The sequence below is a fragment of the Protomyctophum parallelum genome (genome assembly GCF_964188405.1).
Source record: "Protomyctophum parallelum genome assembly, chromosome: 12".
In the NCBI taxonomy this organism is placed as follows: Eukaryota; Metazoa; Chordata; class Actinopteri; order Myctophiformes; family Myctophidae; genus Protomyctophum; species Protomyctophum parallelum.
In genome coordinates, this window is record NC_139712.1 from 14,360,733 (window position 1) to 14,387,291 (window position 26,559).

The following is a 26,559-nucleotide window of genomic DNA, read 5'->3' on the forward strand; positions in this document are numbered from 1 at the left end:
GGTTAATAATCAGAATAATACATGTAGTTGCTCATAAACAATATATTCGCATGTATATATATATATATATATATATATATAGAGAGAGAGAGAGAGAGAGAGAGAGAGAGAGAGAGCTAGAGAGAGAAATTATCAGACAAAAAAACCCTGCTTGGTTCTGAATGTCTATTTCGGTATATTTTCGGGTTATTGCCCAGCTCTACTGTCTACCTACCCACGTGTCCATCCATCTACTCCTCTATGGTGACATTGACCTTGTGTTTTCTCCATGCACTTGGCCAGGCCCCATAAGACTATGTGGCACGGCTCCAGCAGCAGAGGTCTACGCGTGTTGGACCGCCACTGTGAGGCGTGGAGGAACGACCACGTGTCCATCACGGGCCTGGCGTCCAGCCTCTCCACCGGACTACTCCTGGGCCAACAGACACGCAGCTGTTCCAACCAGTTCATCGTCCTCTGTATCGAAACTCATAAAAACTTGTAGGAAACACCCACGGCCCCCCAGAACTAGAAAAAAAAACAACAACACAGAAACACTGTTCCGTTTCTGCTACACACTATTGGTTCTCAACATAAAGTCTGGGGACCACCAGGGGTCCAAATAGACCCTTACGGGTCTGTAACTTGTAGATAAACAAGCACTGATAATTTCTTCAGTGTAGATTGGGGTTTGATTGGGGTTTAAGTTGATTCTTTGCTTTTTTAGTTTCAAGGACCCCAGTTTGATATGCATTAGGCCACGGAACCCCATTCTTTCTTCTTTGGGACGCTAATCTACACTGTGAAATCCTTAGTGTTAATTTAACTCTTGAGAGTTACAGACACACAAGGGTCCATTTGGACCGCTGGGCGGGCCCCAGACCAAAAGTTGAGAATCACTGCTCTACACAGTCCAAAAAAAGCTGTGATCGCGTCCTGTATGTTTCAAAAAGGTCAAAAGTCAAAGCTAAGGTTTAGCTTTTATATGAACAGAATGTCAGGGTGCATTCTCACACCCCTTGTGTCAAAAGGGTGAGGGGTTTGGGACAGAATTTGACTATGCCTCACGGGTCTCAAGTCTGCTTCTGACAGGGTGCCCGCCGCCTCACCAACCTGTTGCGGGTGGAGAGTGAGAACAGCTCTTCCGCATTCAATTGTGGGCGGAGTGTTTGTGGGACAATGAAAAAAATGGCACACGACGGGGAGATCCCACGGGTGATGATGCATTGTCAGATTTTGCAACAATTTGTCACTATATAGTATGACTTGAGAGTGAGAATATGTTGGGAGTGGGACACAATACTTTGAACTTGTCTGAATGTTACTCCTCTTTCACTGTGTAGGGCAGCTATGAGGCTTTGATGTAAATCACTTGGGAAAGGTGTAAATATACATCGTGCTGATTCAAGACCAAGACTCCATGTTCTTTGAAAGGATATGTCATTCCATGTTCATTTCATGTTGCCCAATGCTTTTTCAGCTGCACTAGTGGTTCTCAACTCTGGGCTTGCAAACTAAACTACAACCATACTAATACATTTAAATTTTTAAATGAAAACAAACTAGTGTAGGTGTGGACTAAGAATACTTTAATCTTCTGTTCTACAAAGTATTTCAATTAGTTCATTGTTCAGAACATGTCAAAGCAGACTGGTTGTACTGGTTCTACTTTGTTCTAAATTACACCCGTAAATACTAACCATGTATTTTGAAACGTTTTAAATGTTTTATTGTATTAATTGCCTGTGTGGTTCAGAAATTGTGGAAAGTGTGTTGATGTGTGTGATTTGTGGAGATTATCTTGTTGAAAAAATTATGTTAATATAAACATAAGCTTTTGTTTGTCACAGAGCTTAATTTTCTTAATTTATCCAAACCCCAATGCAAAAATGGATCTGTGGTGGGAACCCATTGTGGGAATAGCTGCCGAGTTGGTCTACAAAAACATGTCTTGTCTGCAAGCACTCTGTTACGGCCAATTAATGCTTTGAGTGATGAGTTTTGAGTGACGTGTCTTACAACGTTCTGAGATTTGAGGATTCATACTGTCTGCGACTCGCCGACAGCCTCCCAACAAAATGCAAAGAAGAAGAAGAAGAAGCTTACCTTTTCTTCACTGTGACACCGTCCGTGGATGTCCTCCGCGACTCACTCCCTTCACGCGACATGTTGTTCCACACTTGTTGCTCAAAGCATAATTTCGGTTATGGGAAAGCATTAAAACTCCTGGGTCCCCAAGGATTAGAGTTGAGAACCACTGAGCAGATGTCAAAGGACTGTTGTGATCCAACTATGAAGGATGACATACATTTTGTTTACAGGTTGTCTTTAAGTGTTTTCTTACAATTACTTCAAATGGAGGAAATTTTTATCCAGGGCCAATTTTACACCCCCTCCATCCAACAATGGAACAGCCAGACAACCAGTATTGCTACCAAAGTAATTTTGATGCACTGTATTTCTGTTTTTGTTTATTGTTCAATTTCTTTAGTTTTTTTTTGTTTTCATACATCTAATGTCACACCTTAGCAGTACTCAGTAGACTATTTAATTTAAATTCAATGATTTATTTATACCATGACCGCACATAACATGAAATCAGAAGATTAAAATTAAGAATGTAATTTATCATTTGTTGTTTTGTCAATGTGACTGTTAATTTTCTTTTTCTATTCCACTTTTTGAGTCTTGATATGTCTGTTTATAATGTTTTTTTTGTAAGATGTGTAAGGAATTATTTTGAGGAAATGTTTAGAAGCAGTCAAAACTACATTCTAAGTGTACAGACACAAAACAAAAACAAAAAAATGTTCATACATTTTGACTTTTTTTTTTTTTTTTGCAGAACAGAGAGCATATGTTTTGTATAAATATCGATGCTTTGTTGAATAAAGTTTTCTTTTCATAAACTCTTGGTTGTGTTTACTTATCAACACAGCCACGTTTACATTTAGGCTATTTCTGGTGTACACAAACACACATGCCGGTCCAAGCACTACTAGGGCAAAAATAATTAAACAATTTGTCAGCGGTGGAAGTAGTGTATTAAAACTTTTACTTGAGAAAAAGTACCAAAATATACCTACAATACCAAGTCAAAGTAGCCTACTAAAACGTCTTTAAAAAAAAAGACGTTTGGAAAAATAACACAAATAATAATTGTGTTTAGCTTTTGTGGTACGAAGACTTTATAGGGCTGAAATGAACACGCTCACCTGTTTCTTTATTTTTGATTTATTTCTTTATTGTACAAATTGAAACGTGGTGTAACCTGCCTGAACCTGTGTTTTACCATGGCTAGTATTATGACAGATGAGATCATGAATAATTAAGCTCTTGTAGGCTACAAGAGCTTATTCATCAAAATATGATGAATAAGCATCCAGACTTTTATTTTCATTCGCATTCGGCTCAAAAATAACTCTTGTATAAAGCTTAAATTCCATGATAAAAGGATCCCATTATTCCAAACGACCACAATGGAAATAAGCTCTCTGGCTTTTTTGTGTGTTTTAAACTTTTATACAGACAATAAATATATGGCCATAGCTTATGTTATTCATTTTTCAGTCAATTCATCAATCAATTAAACCACTATAATGCTATCTGAGTCACCGGAACAATATTATCTCTCTCATACACACGCACGCACGCACGCACACACACACACACACACACACACACACACACTGCACTGTCTGCACAGTGCACACACACACACACACACACACACACACACTGTACACACACAGGGAGCCCTTTTCCACCGGTTGGTTCCCTATGGGAACCGGTTCAGTTCTTTTTGGTTTTTAGTCCATGAGCCAGAGCTTCAAAATTGGTGGGCAAACTATACCCTATACATTAAATTGTTTATAGGATCAATACAAGTAAATTAATACATGATAACCCTTCCACAGTAGTAGCTTTTTCATATTTTTTATTATGTTTCATATTTTCCTACATAATGCCTCATTTTTACAAATGTAAAATTTGTAATACAATAAATCATTGTCTTCGTTTAAGTACTCAATTGGGGAAGTTTAATGGTGATAACAATCTAATATAGGTATGGTTTTGCACACTCAATTCATAATTAACGTTTCAATTTTGGAGCTCTGGCTCATGGACTTAAAACCAAAAAGAACTGAACCAGTTCCCACTGGGAACCAACCGGTGGAAAAGGGGCCAGGGTGTTGCAGCCGGGATTGGGAGTCGGGACACATGGTGATGTGGGTAAATTATGAATCAGTGTAGATAGATATTTTTGTTTATTAATGTTTTTCAATATTACTTTAATTTTATAAAGGATTAGGCCCTAGCCTAAATGTAAGGACCTAAACTCCTAAAGTATCCAACTTTTAAATGGACCGCTTTGTTGTGTGTTCTCGCGAGATTGCGGCCCAACAGCGCCCCCTCCAGAAAACAACCGGAGATGTTCAAATTACTCCTCGGCTAGCCCATAGCAAGGTACACAAACAAAATTTAATCTCCATATTGCTTCCCTTCTCCTAATAACTGACTGGAGCTCTACCAGATGCTGTGTGAGAGGACTTGGTTTCGGCTGCATTTGCTTTATTTCTGCGCCAATCCAGCGGTTGGAAGACTAACAGCTCATTCCTACAGTGGATAGGGGCCTGTATTTTTTTAGTTGGCGGTGTTCTCAGGCGCTCGGAGCGGCTGCCGCTGACACTACAGCCCCGGTGCTCAGTTCGGCGGATGTATTTTTCCCCGACCGCACGGGCACAACGGCAAAAAACGGCAAAGTCGTTCTTATTTCTCGGATAAGCTGCGTTTTAGTCGTCGTTCGTCCCCGCCGGACGCTCTTCCTGCGACGGATCCCTGCGATAAAGGACCCCGGCGGTGCGGTCCGAAGGGGCCTGTGCTGTTTTTGTTTTCGCAGTGGGCGGAGGAGGGGAATCCAGCCGCCATGAATCTGTGTGAACAATAACACAATCTGAAGCCTGGCTGGCTGCCTCTGGCCCGGACAGAGGGGGAGCACAGTGCAGTGCACCAGGGCTACGGCGGTGCCAGAATGCACGGTGGTGGTGGTGGCGACTGTGGTTCAATGAAGCCTGCTGCTGGTGCTGGGCCATCCTCCTCCTAACCGTTAACAGACGAGACACGACCACCACCACCACCACACCATGCATGTGGATGATGGTGCTGTGAACAGCGCACTGTGGACAGCGTCAATACAACAAGCCCGTCTGGATTTCGCTGCTGCGACCCAAAAATAGTAACGGCAATAGTAATTAAGTATAATAGTAACGGGCGGCCGCCGGAGGAAAGCGCTCCTCCACAACACACCGCACCACATGCAGCATGGTCTAAATCATGTTAAGTAAAACGACAGTGCCAGTGTTGAGCAAACCCTCTTGGATCTATTAACTTCTATGCATCTGATCGAGGAGCTTCCGCCTTCATGTTTGCACTTGCAGCCTGCCATTCTGTACATCTTTGATTGTTTTTATTTGTTACGGTATTGTCGTATATTATTTTTTATTTATTTAACGCCAATGTGAGAGATGCAATGAGGATGGGTTGGTTGTGATCTATCCAATAACAACAAGACAGCTTAATAACCACCACACGGATGTTAATATGCATGTGGATTTTACGGTCATGGGAATGAAGCTGTCCGCCGGCTCCCCCATATATGCGACCCCCCTCATCATCTGCGTTCATTCCAAGGGCCAAGACAACAACAACGCACTCATCGCCCAATTTCTCCCCGGCGGACACTAGTCACCACCACACACACACACACACACACACACACACAGACTTCACAGGAGCACCAGTGACAGCGGGCAGCGGATCTACTGCTCCCTCCCACCCACCACAGAAGCGCCGGTGTGTGTACAGTGTTTGTTCAGTCAGTGTGCCGTGATTTCGTTATTGGTTTTGTATTTTTCCACCACCCACCCGGGCCCGGCCACCGACCCCCCTGGACGGACATGAACCCGGTGAATGCGACCTCTCTGTACGTGTCGGCCAGCCGCTCGGTGCTCCAGTGCGACCCCAGAGACCCCCGGGCGCTGGCGGAGCTCTGCAAACTGCTGCCCTTCTTCAGACAGTCGCTGTCATGCCTTGTGTGTGGTGAGTGTCTTATTTATCATCATGCCATTATAGTCGGGGGTTAAAACAAATATCTTTATTTCTTTCGATCTCTCTTACTTCAATTCGTATCTATCTATCTATCTATCTATCTATCTATCTATCTATCTATCTATCTATCTATCTATCTATCTATCTATCTATCTATCTATCTATCTATCTCACAAATGCAGCTTTCAGAGACGGCACAGTAAGGGGGTGTGTCGTGTCCCCCTTGCTGTGCAGAACTATACCAATACACACAGGAGTTCTCATGAGTAAAGAATGCCTTTATGTTGTATGTTTTTTCTATAACTTACAATTCATGATAATATTAACGAATATATCTGATGACAAAAAAATGATACTTGATGTTGAACTTCAGCATCAAGTACCAACCATCGCTTTTTGTTTGTTTTGTGACATTTAGAATTGAATTGTGTTTAACGTGACGTAACTTCAACCGTTGAAGTGATGTCACCTTACACTATTTCTAAATGTCATTGGTTACTCTTTGACTGACAAAGTAGCAGTACTGGGACATTTACAGTACAGTCCTTGAACATAACGAATAATAAACCCAGGTCCCTCTTAGAGTAGGTAGCCTACTGGCGCAGACCGTTTTGTTGTTTCCACCACTCCTGCAGTAAAAACAAACGACAAGGATGTGGATGTTGTTTACCTGGTGTTAGAGAACTGGTAAATATGCATGTTGTTTTGAATGTTTTAGCACAGTCGTGTAGTCAGTGGTTCTCAGACATTTTAAATTTAATTTCCAAGGGCGCCCATAACGAGTGTAAACTCAAGGAACCTTGAGGGTCCTTGGCTTGGGTCCCACTTTGAGAACCACTGCTGTAGTCGGTATTGTTGTGTGTGCAATGTGCATTGTTATGAAAGTCTGCTGTCAGTATTTCCTAAAACATCCCTTACCGCTGACAGACGCTCTGTTAAAACTGACACTGTGTGTGTGTGTGTGTGTGTGTGTGTGTGTGTGTGTGTGTGTGCTTTTGCTTATGAATGGACTTTCATGTCATCATCCCGTCCATCTGCAGCTGCTCTTTTTGGCGACGAGCGTTGCTAAGGAAGCTCTGCTCAAAGGGCGGATGACTTCCCTCTGTCAAGTTAACGAGACTTGTCTGTTTGAATGAGCACTCACATACACACGGAGGTAGCAGGTGAATTTTGGTCGCGGCCATTATAGCAACTGAGATGGCTGCTGTTATGCTATCTGGCATCTAAGTTGCAATGCCACCCCCTTGACAGCCCATTCATTGTAACTGAAAGGTCCTATCTTATTTAACTACGCTAAACTCACTGCAGCTGTATGGAAAGCGTGGTCAATAAATTCCATACGGGTGATTATTTTTCTTTCTGTGCTGGTCTGCTGGAGTTTGGAAGCGCTTGTTGGAAATCACTCAACACCTGTTTTGAAATTGCGTTACACCTGTTTTGAAATTGCACATAATGCAGGAGGAAGCAGGATGTTGCGTTATTGAAAACGCAACATCGCTTCCAAACTCGGAACACTTATAATCTGTGTGTGTGTGTGTGTGTGTGTGTGTGTGTGTGTGTGTGTGTGTGTGTGTGTGAGTGATGCGTCTTCGTTCCTGTGAAGTGTATAATGCATCTTCTGTTTACAAATCCTCTTGGTTTTCTCTCCTTGACTCCCTGCCTTTCCACACATCCCTCTCCCGTCCTCCCACGCTCCTTGTGTCCCTCACATCTGTCCTTCAATCAATCACTCTCTCTCTCTCTTCTCACCCTTTGCTCTCCACATTCCTATCCCTCCTTGTCTACCATGTCTCTCCTCCCCCTCCCCATGCAGGTAACCTTCTCCAGGACCCCATTGCCCCCACAGACTCGTCCTGCCAGCACTACGTATGCCGCGGGTGCAAAGGCCAGAGGATGCAGCTGAAGCCGTCGTGCAGCTGGTGTAAGGATTATTCTCGCTTCCAGGAGAACCGCCAGCTGTCGCTGCTGGTCCACTGCTACAGGAAGCTGTGTCTGTACATCGCCCAGTCGCCCCTCGCGCCGCACATAGCGGGCGCGGCGGGCGACTCGCCGGACCTTCAGGCCATCCTCGACGAGGGCCTGACGCTGGCCGAGAGCGAGCAGGACGCCGCCGCCGAGGAGGAGGAGGCCGTGGACTCGTCGGACGGCGGCGCAGCCTCCTCCTTCGTCTCCTACGAGGTCCGGCCGGCGGAGGTCGCGGCTCCGCCGGCCGTCGTCGTCGTTGAGGTGAAGGTGGAGGACAGTCCGAGCCGGGTGGTGGCGGGCGTGAACGGGCTGCACGACTGCAACGGGCTGGCGGAATCGGACGCGCTGCAGCCGATCGCCATAGAAACGGGAGGCGGCAGCGGCGGAGGGGTTTTGAAGTCGGAGGTCTTCGAGGACCAGCTGCCGGTGTGCGTGAGTGTCACGGCCGGCGGCGACGACGTGGGTCTCTGTGAAATCACTGCGTTCGGGGAAGAGCTCAAGCACAGCGGGGGGTCGTCGTTGCTGCTGAGCGTGGAGGAGGTGCTCAGGACACTGGAGACCACTGACCCGGACCCAGGCCCCCCTCCCGGTCCCCAGCGGGACTGCAACCCCGCTGCCTCCGTACCTCACGCCAGCCTCAACGGCCCCCACTGCCCGTTGGGTCCCGACTCCTCCCGCCACACGAACGGCCCCCGCCCGCTGCAGCCCCACCCCCAGCCCTCGCTGCAGCCCCACCCCCAGCCCTCGCTGCAGCCTCCTCCCCAGCCTTCCACCGTCGTCCCCCGCGCCCCGTCTCGCTGCCACCGCAAGCGCTCGCGCTCGGAGAGCGACAGCGAGAAGGTGCAGCCTCTCCCCATCGCCAGCCTCCTGCGCGGCGGCCCTCCCCCACCTCCGCTCGGTGCCAACAACAACTCCCCCCACCACCACCTCCTCCACCACCACCACCACCATCACCACCACCTCGGTCTTGCTGCCGCCAAACGGGAGCCCAAATTCCCTTCCCCAGGGGCCGTCGCGCCGCCCCACCACCCACACCTGGCCCCCGTGCCCAACGGAGGCCCTCCCAAGGTGGGTAAGACTGTGCTGGTGTCCAGCAAAGGACTGAAAAAGGCGGTGGAACACCATGGTGGACAGAAGAAGACCTACACCAAGGCCAGGCAGGGCGTACCCAAACCCCGCGCACAGCCGCATGCCCGTATGCCACCTCACCCCCACTCTCATCCTCTGTCCCATCCGCCCAGTCCCTCCAAGCCACTGTACAAAAAGCCTGTTGAGAAGAAGGGCTGCAAGTGTGGGCGAGCCACCCAGAACCCCTCCGTTTTGACCTGTAGGGGTCAGCGATGTCCCTGCTACTCCAACCGCAAGGTGAGAAACCAGGGCAGCCGCAGGCAGTGGTGGAAAGTAATGTAATACTTTACTAGTAATTCACTAGTTCTTTCTTTATTTGGATCCACATTAGCTGCCACCAAAGTAGTACTATTCCTGGGGTCCACAACAAACATAACAATCCATAATCACATATAACACAATATAAAGTCCAGTACTAGTACTCCTGTACTACTTCTACTTTTATTTGAGTAAAACAATCTGCATACTTGGACCAGCAGGTGCTAGTTGTCTGTCTTACGTTACAGCACCCCATGGTTACACTTACTTCTGACTTGGTTGGAATGTCGCTGACGCTCTCATGTGGTGTAGAATATACTTCGCTTTCTAGTTTAGAGTCACAGTTAGATAAGAATAGAGTTATCAACATGTTTATTTTGCTATTATTTTTACCTTTTTTAATTAAGGTTTATTTGAGGAAAGTTATTGTGTCATTGTAGTATATCGCTGATGCCGGGCGGAAAGTCCAAAACCATAAAAAACAAGTATATATTATTTATAGTGAAAATAGCTAATCTACAAACTGACAATGTAGATCAGCTATTTTCAGTACTTTTATGAGACACTATTGTACGATGAAGTAGGCAGGGCATTAAAGAGGTTTCTGCCCGACAGCAACAATATCCAGTAATTCAACGTCATTTCAGAAGAATAACATTTTGGAGAATTATGATGCTTCTCTCTTTTTAGTGTTATTACATTACGAGTGTGACGTTTACAACACTATTCATATTTCACAATGCTGTCGTTCCCCAGGCATGTCTGGACTGCATTTGTCGAGGTTGTCAGAACTCCTACATGGCCAACGGGGAGAAGAAACTGGAAGCGTTTGCGGTTCCAGAGAAGGCCCTGGAGCAGACCAGACTAACGCTGGGCATCAACCTCACCAGTATCACCGCGGCGGCCCTGCGCAGCCCGGCCACCAGCGCCCCCGGTGGCAACGCACTCATCAACGTGGCGGCGGCGGCGGGAACGGTGGCCCCCGAGGTGACGGCCGCCGCCTTCATCTCCGGGGCGGGACACGACAGTAGGGCCTTTGACGATTCGCTGGAGATGCGGTTTGACTGTTGACGCCCGGCCCACCTTTATGTTTTGGTTGATTTTGACGCGCACATTCCCCACCCCCCCATTCCCTCCCCAGGTGGGCGTGGCGTCCAATCGGAGCCACGACGAAGGGCCCACCGCTGCAGGGGGGGGTGGGTGGTGGCGGGTGGCGGGGCCAGAATGAGGCAGCTACAGTGACGGGCGACAGTTAGGGCCAATCAGCTCTTAGGCTGAGGAAAAAGCCCGCCCATCTGTTACCTGGAACTGCACCATGCTTGTGGTCTTACGGAGTGATGCAGGGTGGACAGACAGTCGGCAGAAGAAAGGAAATGGACAGGAGTATAACACACACAGAGAGAAAGAAAGACATATTATGTAGTGTTACTGTATGTTCCCAGATTTCACTTCAGCTGCGTTAAGACAAGTTGTCGTCTTCTACATGAGTAAAGTATAGAGCATGTTGTGTAGCCAAGTCTGAGAGGCGTGTGTGTGTGTGTGTGTGTGTGTGTGTGTGTGTGTGTGTGTGTGTGTGTGTGTGTGTGTGTGTGTGTGTGTGTGTGTGTGTGTGTGTGTGTGTGTGTGTGTGTGTGTGTGTGTGTGTGTGAGAGCGAATGAGGGCATTGTTCCTGGTTTGGACACGAACATTGTTGTTATAGCAGGAATGGAGACATCATCATTAAAGTCTGGTTGTGTAATTTATATAATAAAAACATAGTCTTTTGTAAACGGACATCAATTTCCATTTAAGAAGACATTTTATAAGTTACATGTGACAGAAGAAGGGGGTGAAAACCGGGTGGACTCCCGGCTCAACCAGACTTTTTCAAAAGAAACGGGGCATACAGATTGGTCAATGGCACAATACAAAGTAATATGAAGTCGGACAGTGATTCCTGGCCACTGATTAAATACAAACATGACAGACATGTGTCAAAGCTATCAAATTTCCTGTGTTCATAATGGTCTGTACTTAACTATGCTATGAGATGCGGTCAAATGATTATTTATTATAATTCTGGAGATATGGCGCAACCATTACAACCAATTGTAGCAAGCTGTCGGTAATCGTCTGTGTCCTCTCGGTGGAGGCTCCTCACTGGCGGGTGAGTCAGACGGAAACGACAGCAGTGACGACACACAAATGTGCGTGGGAAGGAATCAATTGGAATAACGACTAAATTGGGAAGAAAAAGTACAGTTTTTCCTCACTTATCTTTGCACATACGAGCACGGTCTCATAAATGCAGTTAATTTTCTGCCTCGTTCTTTTGTCAAATAACCTGGTTTATTCAGGGTCCCGTCGCCTCCCTCTCACCATCTGTTCTGACTTCTTCTGGAAGCTTCACAACCGCTGCTAATTTACCAGAAAAAGGACTTCAAGGATCCGGAGCGCTCCTTGTTTTGCGTAAGTTACATTAAATGCAGTATTTATTAAATGTCACCTGACTGCGGTCGCCCGGTGGGTGTCTCTGCTTGTGGCTTGGACCCGCCCACCACCATGATGGATCTCTTTCATGACTGTCAACTCTCTGTCAGTCTTTGACACTTCCTGTCTAAATTATGTTGCTGTCTGTCTAGTGTTAGTTTTCTGTTTTTGTTTCTCCCTTGGGGACTTTAAATATCTGTAATATAACTGTAACATATTTCCACAAAAAATGAAAATTCAAAACAAAACAAATCCATCTTGTGTTGACTATTTATTCTTAACTTGTTTTAACATTAGTTTGAAGTTATTTCGCTTTTATTACCTTTTACAACCACTAGAGGGCATCACAAGGCTGATAATAATGCCTTGAAAATGTGCATTTTGTCTACACTAGTCTAATGTGTAGAATATCTGCTTTTTATACACATGCAGTCATTAAGACCAAAAAAGAACATTCTAAAGACAAAAATAATCAGTATTTGAAGTGTTTTTGTTACTGTTCTTTGGCATTGTTGGGAAGCAAACTGTTGTTGTCGGGTGGAAACCTCATTATGTCCAAAACTCAGGATTAAAATATAAATAGATGTACAAGTTGAAAACGCATCGCATGGTGAAACGTTTTGAGCTTGTATAGGTTGGCCCCGGGACAGTAGTAATCATGGAGATAGATAAGAGGTTTTCTGTCCAACAGAAACGAAATATGAATGCAAAAGTCTACATAACTATAAATTCTGACAATGTGGGCTCTTTGATCTAGGTTGAACCTACCCACAATTCTTTACTAATGTTTTTTCTCTCCTGTCATGGCACCGATCTCAATATTGACCCATAATAGGGTTTGCCATAATCATGCAGTCCATAACTGTGACAAAGCCATAACGACAATGGCACATACGATCTTATAAATATGATATAGGCCAGTGATAGCAGTGATTTTCAACCAGTTTAATTTCAAGGACCCCCAATTTGACATGCATTAGTCTACAGACCCCCATTTAATAGCATTTCTATCACTGGGACAATTTATATTATGAAATCAATGCTAATTTAACTCTGAGAGTGTACAAATTATCATCTAGCTGGGTCCCCCCTGGAACTCCCTCAAGTACCCCTGGGGGTCCCCGGACCCCACTTTGGGAACCACTGATATACGCTACAGTAGTAGTATTTTATTTGACCTCTTATTTAAGCTATTTTATACCGTTTTGAAATCGAAATCGGGAACCGTTAGGAACCGGAACAACGACATACCCCACCCCTAGTCATGAGTGACTGACTGTATAGGTTCTCCCAGCTCATCCCAAAGGAAAGACTTCACATCAACATAATATACCACACAAATATGAGCAAACTATCATTCTGAATTCTGGTTGCTTTACAGATCCTCATCAAGGCAGCAAGCAGTTTCAAGTTGGAGCTAATTTATAGTCGGCAAAATGAAAATAGTTTTTTCCCCCCCAAAAAAACAGCACATTCAAGCCAGTATTTTGTTTTTCTTTTATTATTATTAATATACAGCCCCAGTCCACAGGCCTGATTGTGTAGAGCAACTCTACTGGCCACTAGTCAAAATCTACCGTCTAGGGCGCTACTTATTGAACCAGTGGCTCGTGGCCCAAAAGTCGGTTAGGCTACACAGCCAGGAAATGTGAGTTATGAGAGCCCTTGAATGGTTTGAGAACCAGTGATCTAGAACATGGTGTTGTTACAAGTCCATGCAGAAGGTGAAACGTAGGTCCCCAGTAAAGTTGAGAAGTGCTTCTGCACTACATAGTTTGAGCCCCTTTAGTCTACACTCTAGTCTACAGTATACTGGGACTGGGAGCCTCCAGTGTGTCATCAATGAAAAGGGAATTTAACAAGACCGACGTGGACATTGGAGCATCAATCCATTTGTCACCAGGCATTACGCAAGTCCCCCCCCGTCCCCCCCCCCTTCCTCTATCCTGCCAGGCAGTTAATTCCAATCACATGGTGCTCTCCAGGTCCAAATTATTCCCTGATAAAGTGTCTAGGACAAAACAATAGTGGTATTCTTGGTACGCCATGTCCAGTTGACTACCAGACAGTGCTATAGTTGAATGCCAAATAAGGTTAATAAGTGCCCTCTTGACCTAGGATGGAGTCCTGCCGGTGCCCATACCTCCCCTCCACTGAACGGGAGCTGCCCATAGATCCGAAAGTTAGTCCGTTAGTCCGAACATGCATTAAGGTTGGTGAACATGCACTGCTCCCGTGCTTGCGGTTATGTTTAGGTTAGGGTTAGAGATGGGGATAGTAATTTCGGAACAATGAACCTTCTGACTAATGACACAGCACCCACTGAACATACCGTAGGCTCACCAGAGAGGGAATTTGTGTCACAGTGTCTTTATTTAAACATATTTACAGGCAAACTTGGTTTATTTACATTCACATTTAGCTCCATTTGCACTCGTATCCAAATTGACTTGTTTAGTCCGGTGCTTCTCAAAGTAGCCCCACTTTGAGAGGGGACCCTCAGGGTTCCTGGAGGGGGTTTCAAATGCACCCTTGTAGGTCTGACTATAACTCTGATAGTGTACAAATGGAAAAGAATTGACTCATAAGGGTCCATTTGGTTCCATTTGTACACTCAAGAGTTAGGGGACCGGGGTTCCTTTACATGAAAAGGTTTGAGAACCACTGCTTTTAGGCAGTTTTTGTGTGGGACATCCACTCTGCTCATTGTTGTTCAGAGGACAAACTATAGACTCGGATGTGATTCGACGTTCCCATCGCTACTCATGTGGCGGCCACCCATACTTATTGTATGAACTCCCTGTGGCTTAACATGTGATTTCAATCTTTGGAACAAAAAAGAAAAGAAAAACACCTGTAGACAATTTCCAAGTGAGTTTGCAAGGCTAATCAGTGCTGACGAATGCAGAGTTCACTCAGTCGTATGGTTTGGTCCCACTCAGCGCCACATATTTCTGTCAGTACATACATTCACATTTGCTACAGCCACCGCTTTTATACAAACAACATTGTCCAAGCTCATTATTATATCCTTCTTTGGAGATTCTCAAGCTTAGATTGTTGGCAGTGACGAGTGAGAATAAGTGCTTGATTATATCATTTGCGGTAATCTTGCGCCTTTGATCACAGCTAAAAAACAAAAAAAGATCCTTTACATTCAATAGTACAAACCAGGGTTCATCAAGCCCAGTGTTCAGAGACCCCTACTTTGGGTATTCTGTCCTACCAGGTGTTACATATACATTCATCTGGTGTTGCAAATGCCCAATTAGGCAGCCAGAACGAATCCAGATGAATGCTATCAACTTCCTGGTCGGAGTTGAACTGGGGTCAAAAAGCCCTGGTACTGTCTGTACCAGGGCTTTTTGACAGAAGAACCACAACAACAGGCCGTGCTTACTCATATTTACAAGTGTCATAGCTAGGAATGTCCATAGAAAGACAACTCAAGAAAGCATCAGGAGTGATGCGTGTAATTCATTGTCATTCATTTGTCTGTTGTTGGTCAACACATTTTCTGCAGAATCCTCATGCCTCAACCTTAGAAGAATTGGCTGATCTAGAGTTAATGTCGCACTGGGATCTCACACCAAAGACAGTGGACCTACAAGCTCACATGCGATGTGAGCTTGTAGAGCTTTTCTGCTCACTGGACGAGACCCATATTGTACAGGGAAGATTATTGTGAGCACAGAGGGAAATCAAGGTGAGATATTTGCTTTCCTTTCAAACACACACACACCATATGTACATCTTAAAATACACGAGTTTGACTCAGACAACGACATTGATTGTTCTCACTTGCGCTCCGTCTCTCTCGCTCCGTGTCTTTTTACACACAACAGAGTTTGACTCTCGCAATCACTGATATTGTTTGTTTTTCTCTCTTTTACACACACGTGCAGAGTGCTGGTTTGCGCACAAACACACACAATCACACACACACACACACACACACACACACACACACCTTTCTTCACTATGATTTACACACTTGCACACACTCTCTCACTCACTCACTCACTCACTCACACACACACACACACACACACACCCCTCGCTAACCCAGTGGTCTCCTGTCATATGCCACAGAGGACAGTGTTGGCAGCTTTTCATTCCAACCCAATGCCACATCAGGTATTTTAATGCACTTTGAAGGCAGGGCAACAGATAAGGTCTAATAGTTACATACTAGTCCATATCTAAACAATAGCAGTTTTCTTTTTATAAAACTAGATGGAAAATACTTAAGTGAGAAGGTGACTGTATAGGTAGCAGAAAGGAACTGCACAGTGATGACATCACCAGTGGAGGAAGCTGCTAAATGTACACTGTGTATACAGGAGTATATTATTTGCCTATAAACGAGCATTGCAAATGACTAGCATTCAAAACCAGATACATTGAAAACGTCTACTGTAAAAGGTTAAATGTATAAGTATCCTTGTATTGGTTTACATGGAGTTTAGGTGAGTTTGGACTTCCTACACTCATGCAAGGTATTTAATAAAAGATTTTCTCTATCCAGCGATTCCAGATGGCGGATTTGTCGTACTGGGAAGCAAACTTCAGCCGGAAGTGTTCATGGAATGTATTATAGTAATATAGTCAATGAGAGCCAGGTGGACCAGCCTATGAACAAAAAATATTTTAGAACAACTGCGACCATTGAAACATAATCTGTCCAGGAAAATGTGTCACACATTGATTTCCGCTGTGTTGCTTTTTGATATGCATACTAAGGGTTATTGGTATAAGAACTCCATGTAGTACAGTACATTTCTGACTGTGCAAGTGTGCAGTAAGAATGGGCTGTTATCGCCACTGTCGATCACTGACAACCTGGCAACTAAATCTCACGATACTGCCGAGCCAGAAAGGATACATGGTGCCGTTTCGATGCCTCAATAAAATGACGTAGTGTGCACATCGAAAAACAAGTAATATGTGATATGTCTATATACTATATACTATTTATACTGCCGATTCGTGCCGAACCAATTAACTGACAATGGTAGCGATCATTCAAAAATATATATTTTTTGTTCATAAGCTGGTCCAGCTGGCTCTCATTGACTTCAATGCATTCCATCGAACGTCCGGTTCCAGTGAATGTTGGGGCAGCCGGGCAGAGCACGTTTAGCTGTTCAAACCTTTTCCTAACATTTATGGAACATATTTGTTTATTGTAGAAAAAAAGAGAAGGAGCGCATCTGTTTGGCCAGCGTAGGAATCCTCAACAAGTTGCTCTTTCGTACAACTGGGTGATACCAACGTAAAAGGATTTTTAATTGATAAATGTTAAGATTCATGGTGGGTTTTGTGGGTATCCGGAGAACTCGCTGCGGTTTAGTGCCTTTTATTTTAACCCATTCTGACCTGAGATCAGATTCATACGAGGTTTCCGCCGGACACACACTGGTCTGATGAACCCATTCTGACCTGAGATCAGATTCTAAAAATGTCAGTCGCTCTTCGATTTTTTCAAAAATAGCAGACCTACAAGCTCGTATCGCGCCACTCGGTGGCGCGATATGAGCTTGTAGATCTGCTATTTTTAAATAGCTAAAGCATAACATGATGCTGACACCAAAATGGGTGCCTGGTCAGAATGGGTTAACTTCACCTTCATTTATATTGCATTGAATTGAGAGAGAGGATAGTTGTTTAGAGTTGACACTAGATGAAGTAGGTATGGTAATGTTTAAACACCAAAGTACCGAAACAATGTAATTAATTAGTAAACAATATCCTGAATTTGTAGGCCTACCATCATTGGTATAGAGGGTATGCGCGTGACATCATCAAACTCGGAAGTTATGCAGGAATGCCTACTGAGTGGCAAAAAACTACTTTCTGGCCGTGGCAATCCATGCATCAAAACAGAAAAGTCCTATCTGATTGCATTAAACAACGTTAAAAAAGTTAAACTCACTTTGCATGTTGCTTTGCCACTCGATGTGCCATTCACTTTAAGCATGCGCATACCCTCTATTCACATACTCAACTTTTTTTATCATACAGCTGACCATTAATTGCACAAAATAAATGTATCACTCTGGAAATGAACTATAACAGCTGTGGGTTTGACCTACTACACTGATGAAGACCGCATGTTAGCATAACGATGAAGACATTGATGAAGGATTTTCGTTACGGCGAGTTGGCAAACTGGCGAGTTCTCCGGTATATTTTTGTGAGCCCTTACATATTGTCCTGGTGTGGTTTTGTTAACCCGCTACCAATCTGTATGGTAATTCACCTGTGATGTAATTTCCTATAAAAGCCATGTTTTCTGTGCAATCTTGTTAGTCACGCTGATGAAGGCAGTTAGCCACAACACGTAGGTGCATATTAACTTTTGCTATGCATTAGCCACTTTAAATTAAAGGCTTTTTACCTTCTCATACAGGAGTGCCTTGGTCTCATCTTTTTTTGCATATTCATTTATTGTTTATGAGAATGCCAAATTAGAACTTACATGCTGTTTTCCCCCACATAATTTGAATATCCATAATTTAAAATGATCTGTTGCCCTGCCTTTCATTACAAAACAACCTGAGTAGTGTCTGTGCACTCCACAGGCATCAATTGGGTATGGCAAGGTATGGCAGCCGCCGTAGATATAAAAGATAAATATAAAAGATAAAAAAATGAAAAAGGAGCAGTCATCTTCAATAAACAAAATAGGCTGCATTTGAAAGCTTAAGTTGTCTCAAGGCATTTACCGGTACGCACATTTGCCATGTTACACTGTAGCCTTTGCTATAGCCTTGCTTAGCCTACAACCTACTGTATGAGAAACAAGTGTTTGCTCGCCATTGATGCTGTCAAGTGACCTTGCCATACCTTTAGCCTTTGCTGAGTTGATTCCACTGGTCTATTCTAATAATAACCTTGATAATCTTGGCCCTCCGTAGCTGAACGGAACCTTCACCCAGCGACAGAAGAAAGCCTCTCCTCTTTCTCATCGTCTCCTAGCTGACGAGGAAGGCCCCGAAGAAGCTGCTGCGCTCGTCCATGTCTACGGCCGAGGCGTTGCTGACGGTGACGAAGAGGCGGTCTCCGGTGGACAGGGGGACCAGCCCCCCCTGGTGGGCCGAGTGCAGGGAGAACTGGGCCCCCCGGGACCAACAGGAGGTGCGGCTGGTCTTCATCAGGAGAATGGGTACGGGGTAGGAGCTCATCTGGGGGAGATGAAGTTCATTATAAATTAGTTAGGAAAACTAGAATTTAATTTGTACAAAGGCTGAAACTGTATTGTGTTTCCAAAACAAAGAAAAACTAAAATTTCCTTAGTTTTAGTCTTTGTCAATACTTACATGAGTCAGTAAAAACAATTAAAAATAGTGAAAATAGCAGATCTACAAGGTTTGCTTGTAGTAGATCGGAACTTTTGGAAACCCCTGACTGCCCCATATATTACAATTCAAAACTAACACTAAAACTAGGTCAAACATTCTAAACTATAATAACCTTGGGGTGGTTATGCCTGAATGCTCACTTATATTTTTTACAGTCGACAAAGGAAAGAGGATAAAGTTCTGAAGGTACATTTTTACACTGAAGTAAGTTCATGAATTGTCTTTTAGAGCCATTTAAAGCAGTTTGAACTATTACTTGACGATATAAATTGATTTAATACGTCAATGGGTCAATAAAGTAATAAGCCAATTAACGTTACGGTAATAATTCACTGTTAGGGTATAGTCTAACAATAATACTTTCATATTTAACAAAGCAACTTAAAACTTTATGGGCTTTTCAGATAAGAAGCGATAAATTCAGAGAGTGGGAGTGAGAGCCTGGACAGAGGCCTTTTGTGGCTATTTTTGTCCTACACGTTTGTCCCACATGCAGACGAGCAAATCGGCTATTCTTGTCCTACATAAAGATTACATTCCCATTGACAATGAACGGATGATGTACGATGATGAGAGCACCCCTCACTTCACACAGGTGTGATTTTTTTCCTCCTATCTGGCCTGTAACAACTGATGCGCTGCCTTTGACAACTGAATTTACCCCACGGGATCAATAGAGTTCTGTCTATGTGTCCGTCATGAATGAGGCTCACCTTCTTGTAGACATATTGAAGCAGTGGCTTCCCTCTGTCCTCACCCTCCTCTCCATCTTCCTCTCCCTCCTCGTCTTCCTCGGGGGAGTGGGTGTGCCTGAAGTAGGTCTGGGCGTAGACGTAGTACAGGCCCGCCCTCGGAACCACCAGCTCCCCGTCCACCAGCTGCACGTCCTGGAGAAACGCCAAGCCCTTCTCCCCCTCCCACCACGAGATCTTCTGGCCCTGCACTCGCCGACCCAGAGAACCTGGGGACACCGGCAAGAACACACACACACACACACACACACACACACACACATTTGATTTATTTTATTTGGATCTGCACAAGAGGCGTAATACAATAGACCCAAACACTGATCAGAATTAGGTTATACATTATATGGTCCAACCAGATATAGCTGCTGCACATGCTGCTTAACACACAGAGGGAAAAGAAGAGAAAAAAATATATATATAGCACATTGTTGACATACTATTACTTGACACTACTAGACAGGATGTTTGTTTTGGGTTTTTTAAGCCACCTAGGGATAAATGAAACAACGCCTTCTCCAGACAGACAGACTGCCCATAGTAGCTGAGACAGAACAGTATTTAGCCAGCTTTTTTGCATTTGTTTTTAGCAATCCACCCAATTGCAGACCCCTGAGCACAAGTCTATGGACATGGCCCAGACTTCCAAATACAAGGACAATAAGTTGACAGTTATATCCCAAGGCCATAATACGTTCCACCAGAAGCTGACACAAACACACAGGCACACGTACGTGCACACACACACACACACACACACACACACACACAGGCACACGTACGTGCACACACACACACATTCGCGTTTGTATTACTGTACTTGTGAGGACATAAAAGTTTAACGATAATTTTATAAATACCCTTTTTTTTAAGATGCTTTTAATCCTAACCCTAAATAAAACCTGCTGGCTAAAGGGGAGCTATTAGGCTTTTGGTCATCACATCAGGCAGTGGCTCTGAGCCATTAAGGCTACAGTACACATAATCTCAGACGTGCATGCAAATTCTCACAGACCGCAAAAATAAACACCTGCAGTACTAGTCTGGGTCTCCGTGACTGGAATTAAGAACTAAACCAGTGCCATATTCTTCTCACACACACACACACACACACACACACGTCCACTGCATTGGTGTCTATGCAGTGCCTTGGCAGCACTTACCCCCAGTTCGCTCCCCTTTAGGGATGAAGCTGCCTGTAACGTGTGCTGCCACTTTGGGGCGAGCAGAAGCCCTGTCGTCCATCACCAGTGAGGGCAAGACCCGGGACACCTCATCTGACGGGTGCAAGAGAAGCATTAGTCTGGCATGTTCTGTTCTGCTCTCTCCCCAAACCAACCAACCAACCAGCCAAACAAACCAAACTTCAGCTGATTCCCAACCTTTTCAAGATCAGGGCCTACTTGAAATTATCGAAATTATTCACGACCCACCCACCTGACCGCTTAAACCGAATGGCTGCCATGTTAAGCGGTCAGATGGGTGGGCTGTGGAGTGGGACCTTTTCAGAGCATTTATATTTTAAGGATAAATCAATCGCGATCGTCACAACTGGATCTTCAAGCTTGAAGTAGAGTGGCCGATATACAGTATCGACCATTATTTTACTTTTTGGACTACATCGGTGTCTGCAATTATGCAGCCGATGTGTCTCGTTTTTTTGCTACTTTCAACCTGGCATACCTATTTTGGGCATGGCGGTACTACAGATTAATATTTTCTAAAGTAAAGAACAATTGTATCTAAAATAGCCGATCTTCAAGCTCACAGCACCTCATAATGTTGACACGTTGTGAGCTTGGAGCTATTGTAAAATCTACTTTTGAAAAACTTTCATCAAATCAAAGTTTTCAAATTGTTGATTTTGCAATCGGCGGGCTAGGATTCTGCCCAAAATGCGGATCAGCATTTGACCCACAAATATGGCATGGGTCGGGCTCTAGCTTGAAGATCAGTTCCTCTCAATGAGTGACTCACTGTCGTGCAATGTAGTTACAATTTACAGTCTTTGGTGGGAATGATAATCTGCATACTGTACATTCCATGACACGTGAATGGACACCACTAGCTCCTGTCATTTCATAGTCATCTGATAGTGTGTGCACGCATGTGTTATTGGTATTTTGTGTGCGTGCGTGCATCTCTCATTGTTGTTTTCTCACCTCTCACTGCAGAGGAGATCTGCCTCTGGTACTGCTGAGAGACTGACTGGAGGGGAAACGGAAAGAAATTATATCTGACGGGCAGGTAGGAAGTATACACAGCAGCGGTTTACTAAGATTAAGAGCTTGGGTTGCTCGTGTGTGTGTGTGTGTGTGTGTGTGTGTGTGTGTGTGTGTGTGTGTGTGTGTGTGTGTGTGTGTGTGTGTGTGTGTGTGTGTGTGTGTGTGTGTGTGTGTGTGTGTGTGTGTGTGTGTGTGTGTGTGTGTGTGTGTGTGTGTGTGTGTGTGTGTGTGCTTGTATTACTACACTTGTGAGGGCCAAATGTCCCTACAAGTATCGTAGAATGTGAGAAATAGACATTGTGAGGCCGGTTTTCCTGATCCTCACAGGGGAAATGGTGGTTTTATGGTAAAAACAAATTGACAAAGACTTATTTATACTTTTGAATGCCATTGTCGTGCACCAAAAATAGCTGATCTACACGGTCGACATCTAGATCGTCTATTTTCAGCTTTAGGGTTAAAATGTCCCAAAAATATTTAAATGACATTCATAAAATTGTCATCCTAAAAGTTGATGTCCTCACAAGTATAGAGTAAAGTGTGTGTGCGTGCCTGCGTGTGTGTGTATCAGTGTTGTGTGTGTGTGTGTGTGTGTGTGTGTGCACGCACGCACATTCTTAAGTGCATGTATGTTTGTGTGTCTGTTTTTTTTATATCCGTTGCGCGTGTGTGTTTGCGTGCGTGGGCCAGGTGAGTGCATTCCTGCGCTGATTAAACCACACAGGATCACATCTCATCTCTGACTATGAAGGAGCCCATTGTATGTCTGCAGCGCTCCAAAATGACCTGACACTGACTCAGGGTCAGCTGTGTTTGTGTGTGTGTGTGTGTGTGTGTTTGGGTGTGGTTCAAGATTCTATGTTGAGTTTATTTGTCATTCCACCATATCCATATAAAAATACACATACAATAGAACGATAAGACATTTTATCAGGACCAGGACAGAGTGCCTGCCTGCCTGCCTGCCTGCCTGCCTGCCTGCCTGCCTGCCTGCAAAAACATAATATATGATAGATTTAATCGACTAAATTGATTAGTAACCACTTAACCCTGTATTATACCTTGTTGTACAATGGTGTTGTACAATTACTAGTGAAAATAATAGTTCATTATATAGGCAAAAAGATTACATTGATTACCTTCTCTATCAATAGGTGGAGCTGTTGGGTGACCTGCCAGCAGGGATCCCCACGAGACTCGGCCACACGCGCAGGAGCACCCCGAAGGTTGGCGTGGGTCAGACACGACACACTGCTCCGCGCAAACGTCTCTTTCATCTGCAGGGGAAAAGAATCACAGAATTCAGCTGCTTCTTTTGATGCATTGGAAGCAGCAACAATTATATTGGTTGGTTATAGCCTAATCAGAATTTAGTGTCATTTCGTTTTATATTTAGAGGTTTAGGATTAAGCCAAAGTCTTGATTATTCAGATTTCGTCCTAGTTACACATTGCTCCCTGACTGAATGGTGCACAGTACATTAGTAGGATACAGGGACTGAATGGTTCACAGTACATTAGTAGGATACAGGGAATGCACAATTTTAAAGCAGTGGTTCTCACAAGTGGGGTTCTGTCCTTTAGCTGGTTCCAGGGGTTCCCCAGCTAAATTCCCCCCTTGGTCAAGGGGGGATTCACTCACAACTTGTCCACTTCAGTCGCTTTGGAAAGTGCCCCAGTAGTCACTTTCCAACACTGTGGAAGTCCTCTAGACCAGGGGCTTTCAACTGATTGTGAACCAGGGACCACCTGCCTGACTAAGAATCAACCTAGGGACCACTCTTACCACCGGGCTAAGATTAGGGCTTTCGTAACACTTGCTATGCAATGCATCCCATGTTGTCTATGATTATATGGACCCATTTTCTAATAATGATGACTCAATCAGGCAAGCTGTTACAGTTACCCTTCTTGAGATTCTAACTCCCTTTTCTGTGGAATTTCTTAACCTCAGACTTCACAGTAACTGACAACATTGACACACCCCCACGGAACAGTGCACAAAGGTTTAGTGCACTGTTCCGTGGAAGAAAAATACAACATCTTCACTTTGCTACATTACTAATGCACAATCTCGTTAACCATCGGCAAAACAAAGGAAAAACAGTGCCCTCTTTTCCTTTGAAAAGAGGGCACTACTAAATGCATGGTCAGAGATCACATGCAATACCTTCACGGACCACCTGTTGAAAACCCCATCCCCCCCCCCATCGCCCAGTATAGATGTTCGGTTTCCCATGCAGACCCAGATTTGAATCCAGAAGGTTAGCCTAAGCCTACTACATTTGGGCCTCGGCCCGGGGTGGATGAATGTAGCGGAGTAGTCATGCCTAAAGACCAGAAGCATAATATTTGACTGATGAAGACTGAAGCGATTGATAGGTTTTCCTCTGACTGAGCGATATAGCTATCTAGTGTGTTGTCTTCACCAGGCCAATATGGCAAAGACTATATGTTTTCGCATGTGCGTGAGAGAGAGAGAGAGAGAGAGAGAGAGAGAGAGAGGTAATTAAAGGACTGCTGGATCTATCTGCACCAAAATTGGCATGCACACTGTGGATACCAATGAAGGATAAACTCTGCCAATCTTTTCAAATAGGCCTGGTGGTGGCTGCTTTACAATTTGGCCTTCATCTTTTGAACTGTAGGTATTACAATGAAATTGTTTTTAATGGGCATGCAGGTCTGTTTTTTAGGCTACATATATCCCCATCCAATCAAACCCAAATTGGAATCGTATGTTGAGGGGCCTCATACCTCAAAAAGCACCTTCTCTCCATAAAGGGGCTGCCTGCCACAAATACCAAACGTTTGTATTGCATTGTATTGCTATTTCACCGGCAGCTTCCTCATGTCCTGCAAGTGCAACTCACGATGGACATTGGACACAGACAGACCATCCAGCATGGCGAAGACCTGCACTCCGGCAGTGAGGAGAGCCCTTTAAGTGTCCCTCCAGGCTCCATGTGGTTTCAAATAAAGGCGTCTATACATAAAAAGTGCATAAGTAAAACTAGGCCTAACCAGGGACCTTTCCTTTCCATTTGCTGTTGTGCTTCTTATTTTAAAATGCGTCCAAGTAGCCTAATCCTAATTAAACGTAGGCCTATAGTTATACTTTGGCTTGCATTGTTTAACTTTCAGTTCCCTGGCTGTCTAACACCATATCTTATCAGCAGGGGTAATGATTAATATATTATGGATTCAACAACAGTCAGTAACACGGGGCATGCACATGCAGGCATGCAATGGCAACATGGCATCATAAACACTGTGGGAGAGCAGAGCCACCATAAGCAGGCAGGCTATTATGGTGAGTGCAGCAACATAAACATGCAGGCTTCAATCAAACACGCGCTCTGTGTTTGGGATATCAGACAGGAAGAGCGCACTGTAATGAAACGCATCGTTTATGGTGCTAATCTTTAATGATGCAACCCAAGTAGGTTATTTACTGGCATTATGCGACTTTATCATATTGTGCGAAGGCTAAGCGAACGCTGCAACATCATTTGAATTCGCCGTGAAAACGCAGAGCTTTTAAAAAAAATAGGCTAAAACAAACGGGCAGAAAATCACAATATAAGTTAAGTTTAGGCTTCCTCCCCAAAAGACTAGGGCTATAGCCGCTATAATCATTACAGGCATGGCCTAAATCACAACACGCTCCTATAGGCTATTGTTTGAATTTAATTTAAGTTCAGTTTGGGCAGGTCTCACGCAGAGAATATTTCTCGTTGCGCACACAATGTCGCAGTAACTCAACGTACAGTCGTACACTGCTTGTAAGCCTTGTACAAAAACATGCATATTAATATTAACGCAAAAAGGTTGTAGGCCTAGGGTCTTATTTTGATTGATTTAAATGCTAGTTTAAATCAAGTTCGTAATATTGGTGCATTCATTTGATGCATGCTTTTATTAACTGTTGGGTATGCTTTTCTTAGTTTTGCGCTCGCCTGTGCGTCTCATTGTTTTACTTGGCTTTACTGACTGATAATTGAATGTTTTTAATTTAATTCGTCACAGATGGAGAAGGGGGGGGGGGTGCATCGTGTTGCGACGGGCCGCGGTGGTCCCGACTCCTTCCCTTACCGAGTTGAGGACGCTGGTGAAGTAGAGCACCGTGACGGTGACGACCACGGTCTGCAGCAGCACCGCCGTCAGCAGCAGGACCCCGAGATGCGGAACGCCGCCGCCTGAGCCCGTCATAATACTGATGACAGACAGCCCGTGTGCGCCACCGGCCACGACCCCGCGGTGACCAGTGACACCAGCCCGCTGTGAGAGAGAGTGAGCTCCTCCAGTACCAGC

At 44.5% G+C, this 26,559-nt stretch overlaps 3 protein-coding genes across 5 annotated transcripts in view; 2 read left to right on the plus strand and 1 right to left on the minus strand.

The window, feature by feature from the left end:
• Positions 1-2,888, plus strand: part of LOC310868185 (collagen alpha-1(XV) chain-like) — a 99,347-nt gene extending 96,459 nt beyond the window's left edge. For all 3 annotated transcript variants that reach the window (XM_083778470.1, XM_083778471.1, XM_083778472.1), the window contains one exon: positions 283-2,888. In XM_083778470.1, the coding sequence (XP_083634596.1) occupies positions 283-484 (202 nt within the window). In that variant the 3' untranslated portion in view covers positions 485-2,888. The remainder of the gene's footprint in view (positions 1-282) is intronic.
• A 1,543-nt stretch (positions 2,889-4,431) lies between these two features.
• On the plus strand, positions 4,432-10,839 carry msl2b (MSL complex subunit 2b). Its single transcript, XM_083778278.1, has 3 exons — positions 4,432-6,078; positions 7,901-9,417; positions 10,195-10,839. The coding sequence occupies exons 1-3, from the start codon at positions 5,937-5,939 to the stop codon at positions 10,507-10,509; spliced, it is 1,974 nt and encodes a 657-aa protein (XP_083634404.1). The 5' UTR covers positions 4,432-5,936; the 3' UTR covers positions 10,510-10,839.
• Positions 10,840-17,937: 7,098 nt separating this feature from the next.
• On the minus strand, positions 17,938-26,473 carry tnfsf10 (TNF superfamily member 10). The gene is made up of 6 exons (XM_083778478.1): positions 26,341-26,473; positions 23,386-23,523; positions 22,184-22,229; positions 21,185-21,298; positions 19,986-20,233; positions 17,938-19,095 (listed from the first exon to the last, which is right to left on the minus strand). The coding sequence occupies exons 1-6, from the start codon at positions 26,455-26,457 to the stop codon at positions 18,886-18,888; spliced, it is 873 nt and encodes a 290-aa protein (XP_083634604.1). The 5' UTR covers positions 26,458-26,473; the 3' UTR covers positions 17,938-18,885.
• Positions 26,474-26,559: the final 86 nt, after the last annotated feature.

Coding starts and splice junctions, on each gene's coding strand:
- msl2b (XM_083778278.1), top strand. CDS start 5,937: ATGAACCCGGTGAATGCGACCTCTCTGTACGTGTCGGCCAGCCGCTCG. Junction 6,079..7,900: donor GCTGTCATGCCTTGTGTGTG/GTGAGTGTCTTA, acceptor CTCCCCATGCAG/GTAACCTTCTCCAGGACCCC. Junction 9,418..10,194: donor CCTGCTACTCCAACCGCAAG/GTGAGAAACCAG, acceptor GTCGTTCCCCAG/GCATGTCTGGACTGCATTTG.
- tnfsf10 (XM_083778478.1), bottom strand. CDS start 26,457: ATGACGGGCTCAGGCGGCGGCGTTCCGCATCTCGGGGTCCTGCTGCTG. Junction 22,230..23,385: donor TCCACCTATTGATAGAGAAG/GTAATCAATGTA, acceptor TTTCCCCTCCAG/TCAGTCTCTCAGCAGTACCA. Junction 20,234..21,184: donor TAAAGGGGAGCGAACTGGGG/GTAAGTGCTGCC, acceptor CGGTGTCCCCAG/GTTCTCTGGGTCGGCGAGTG.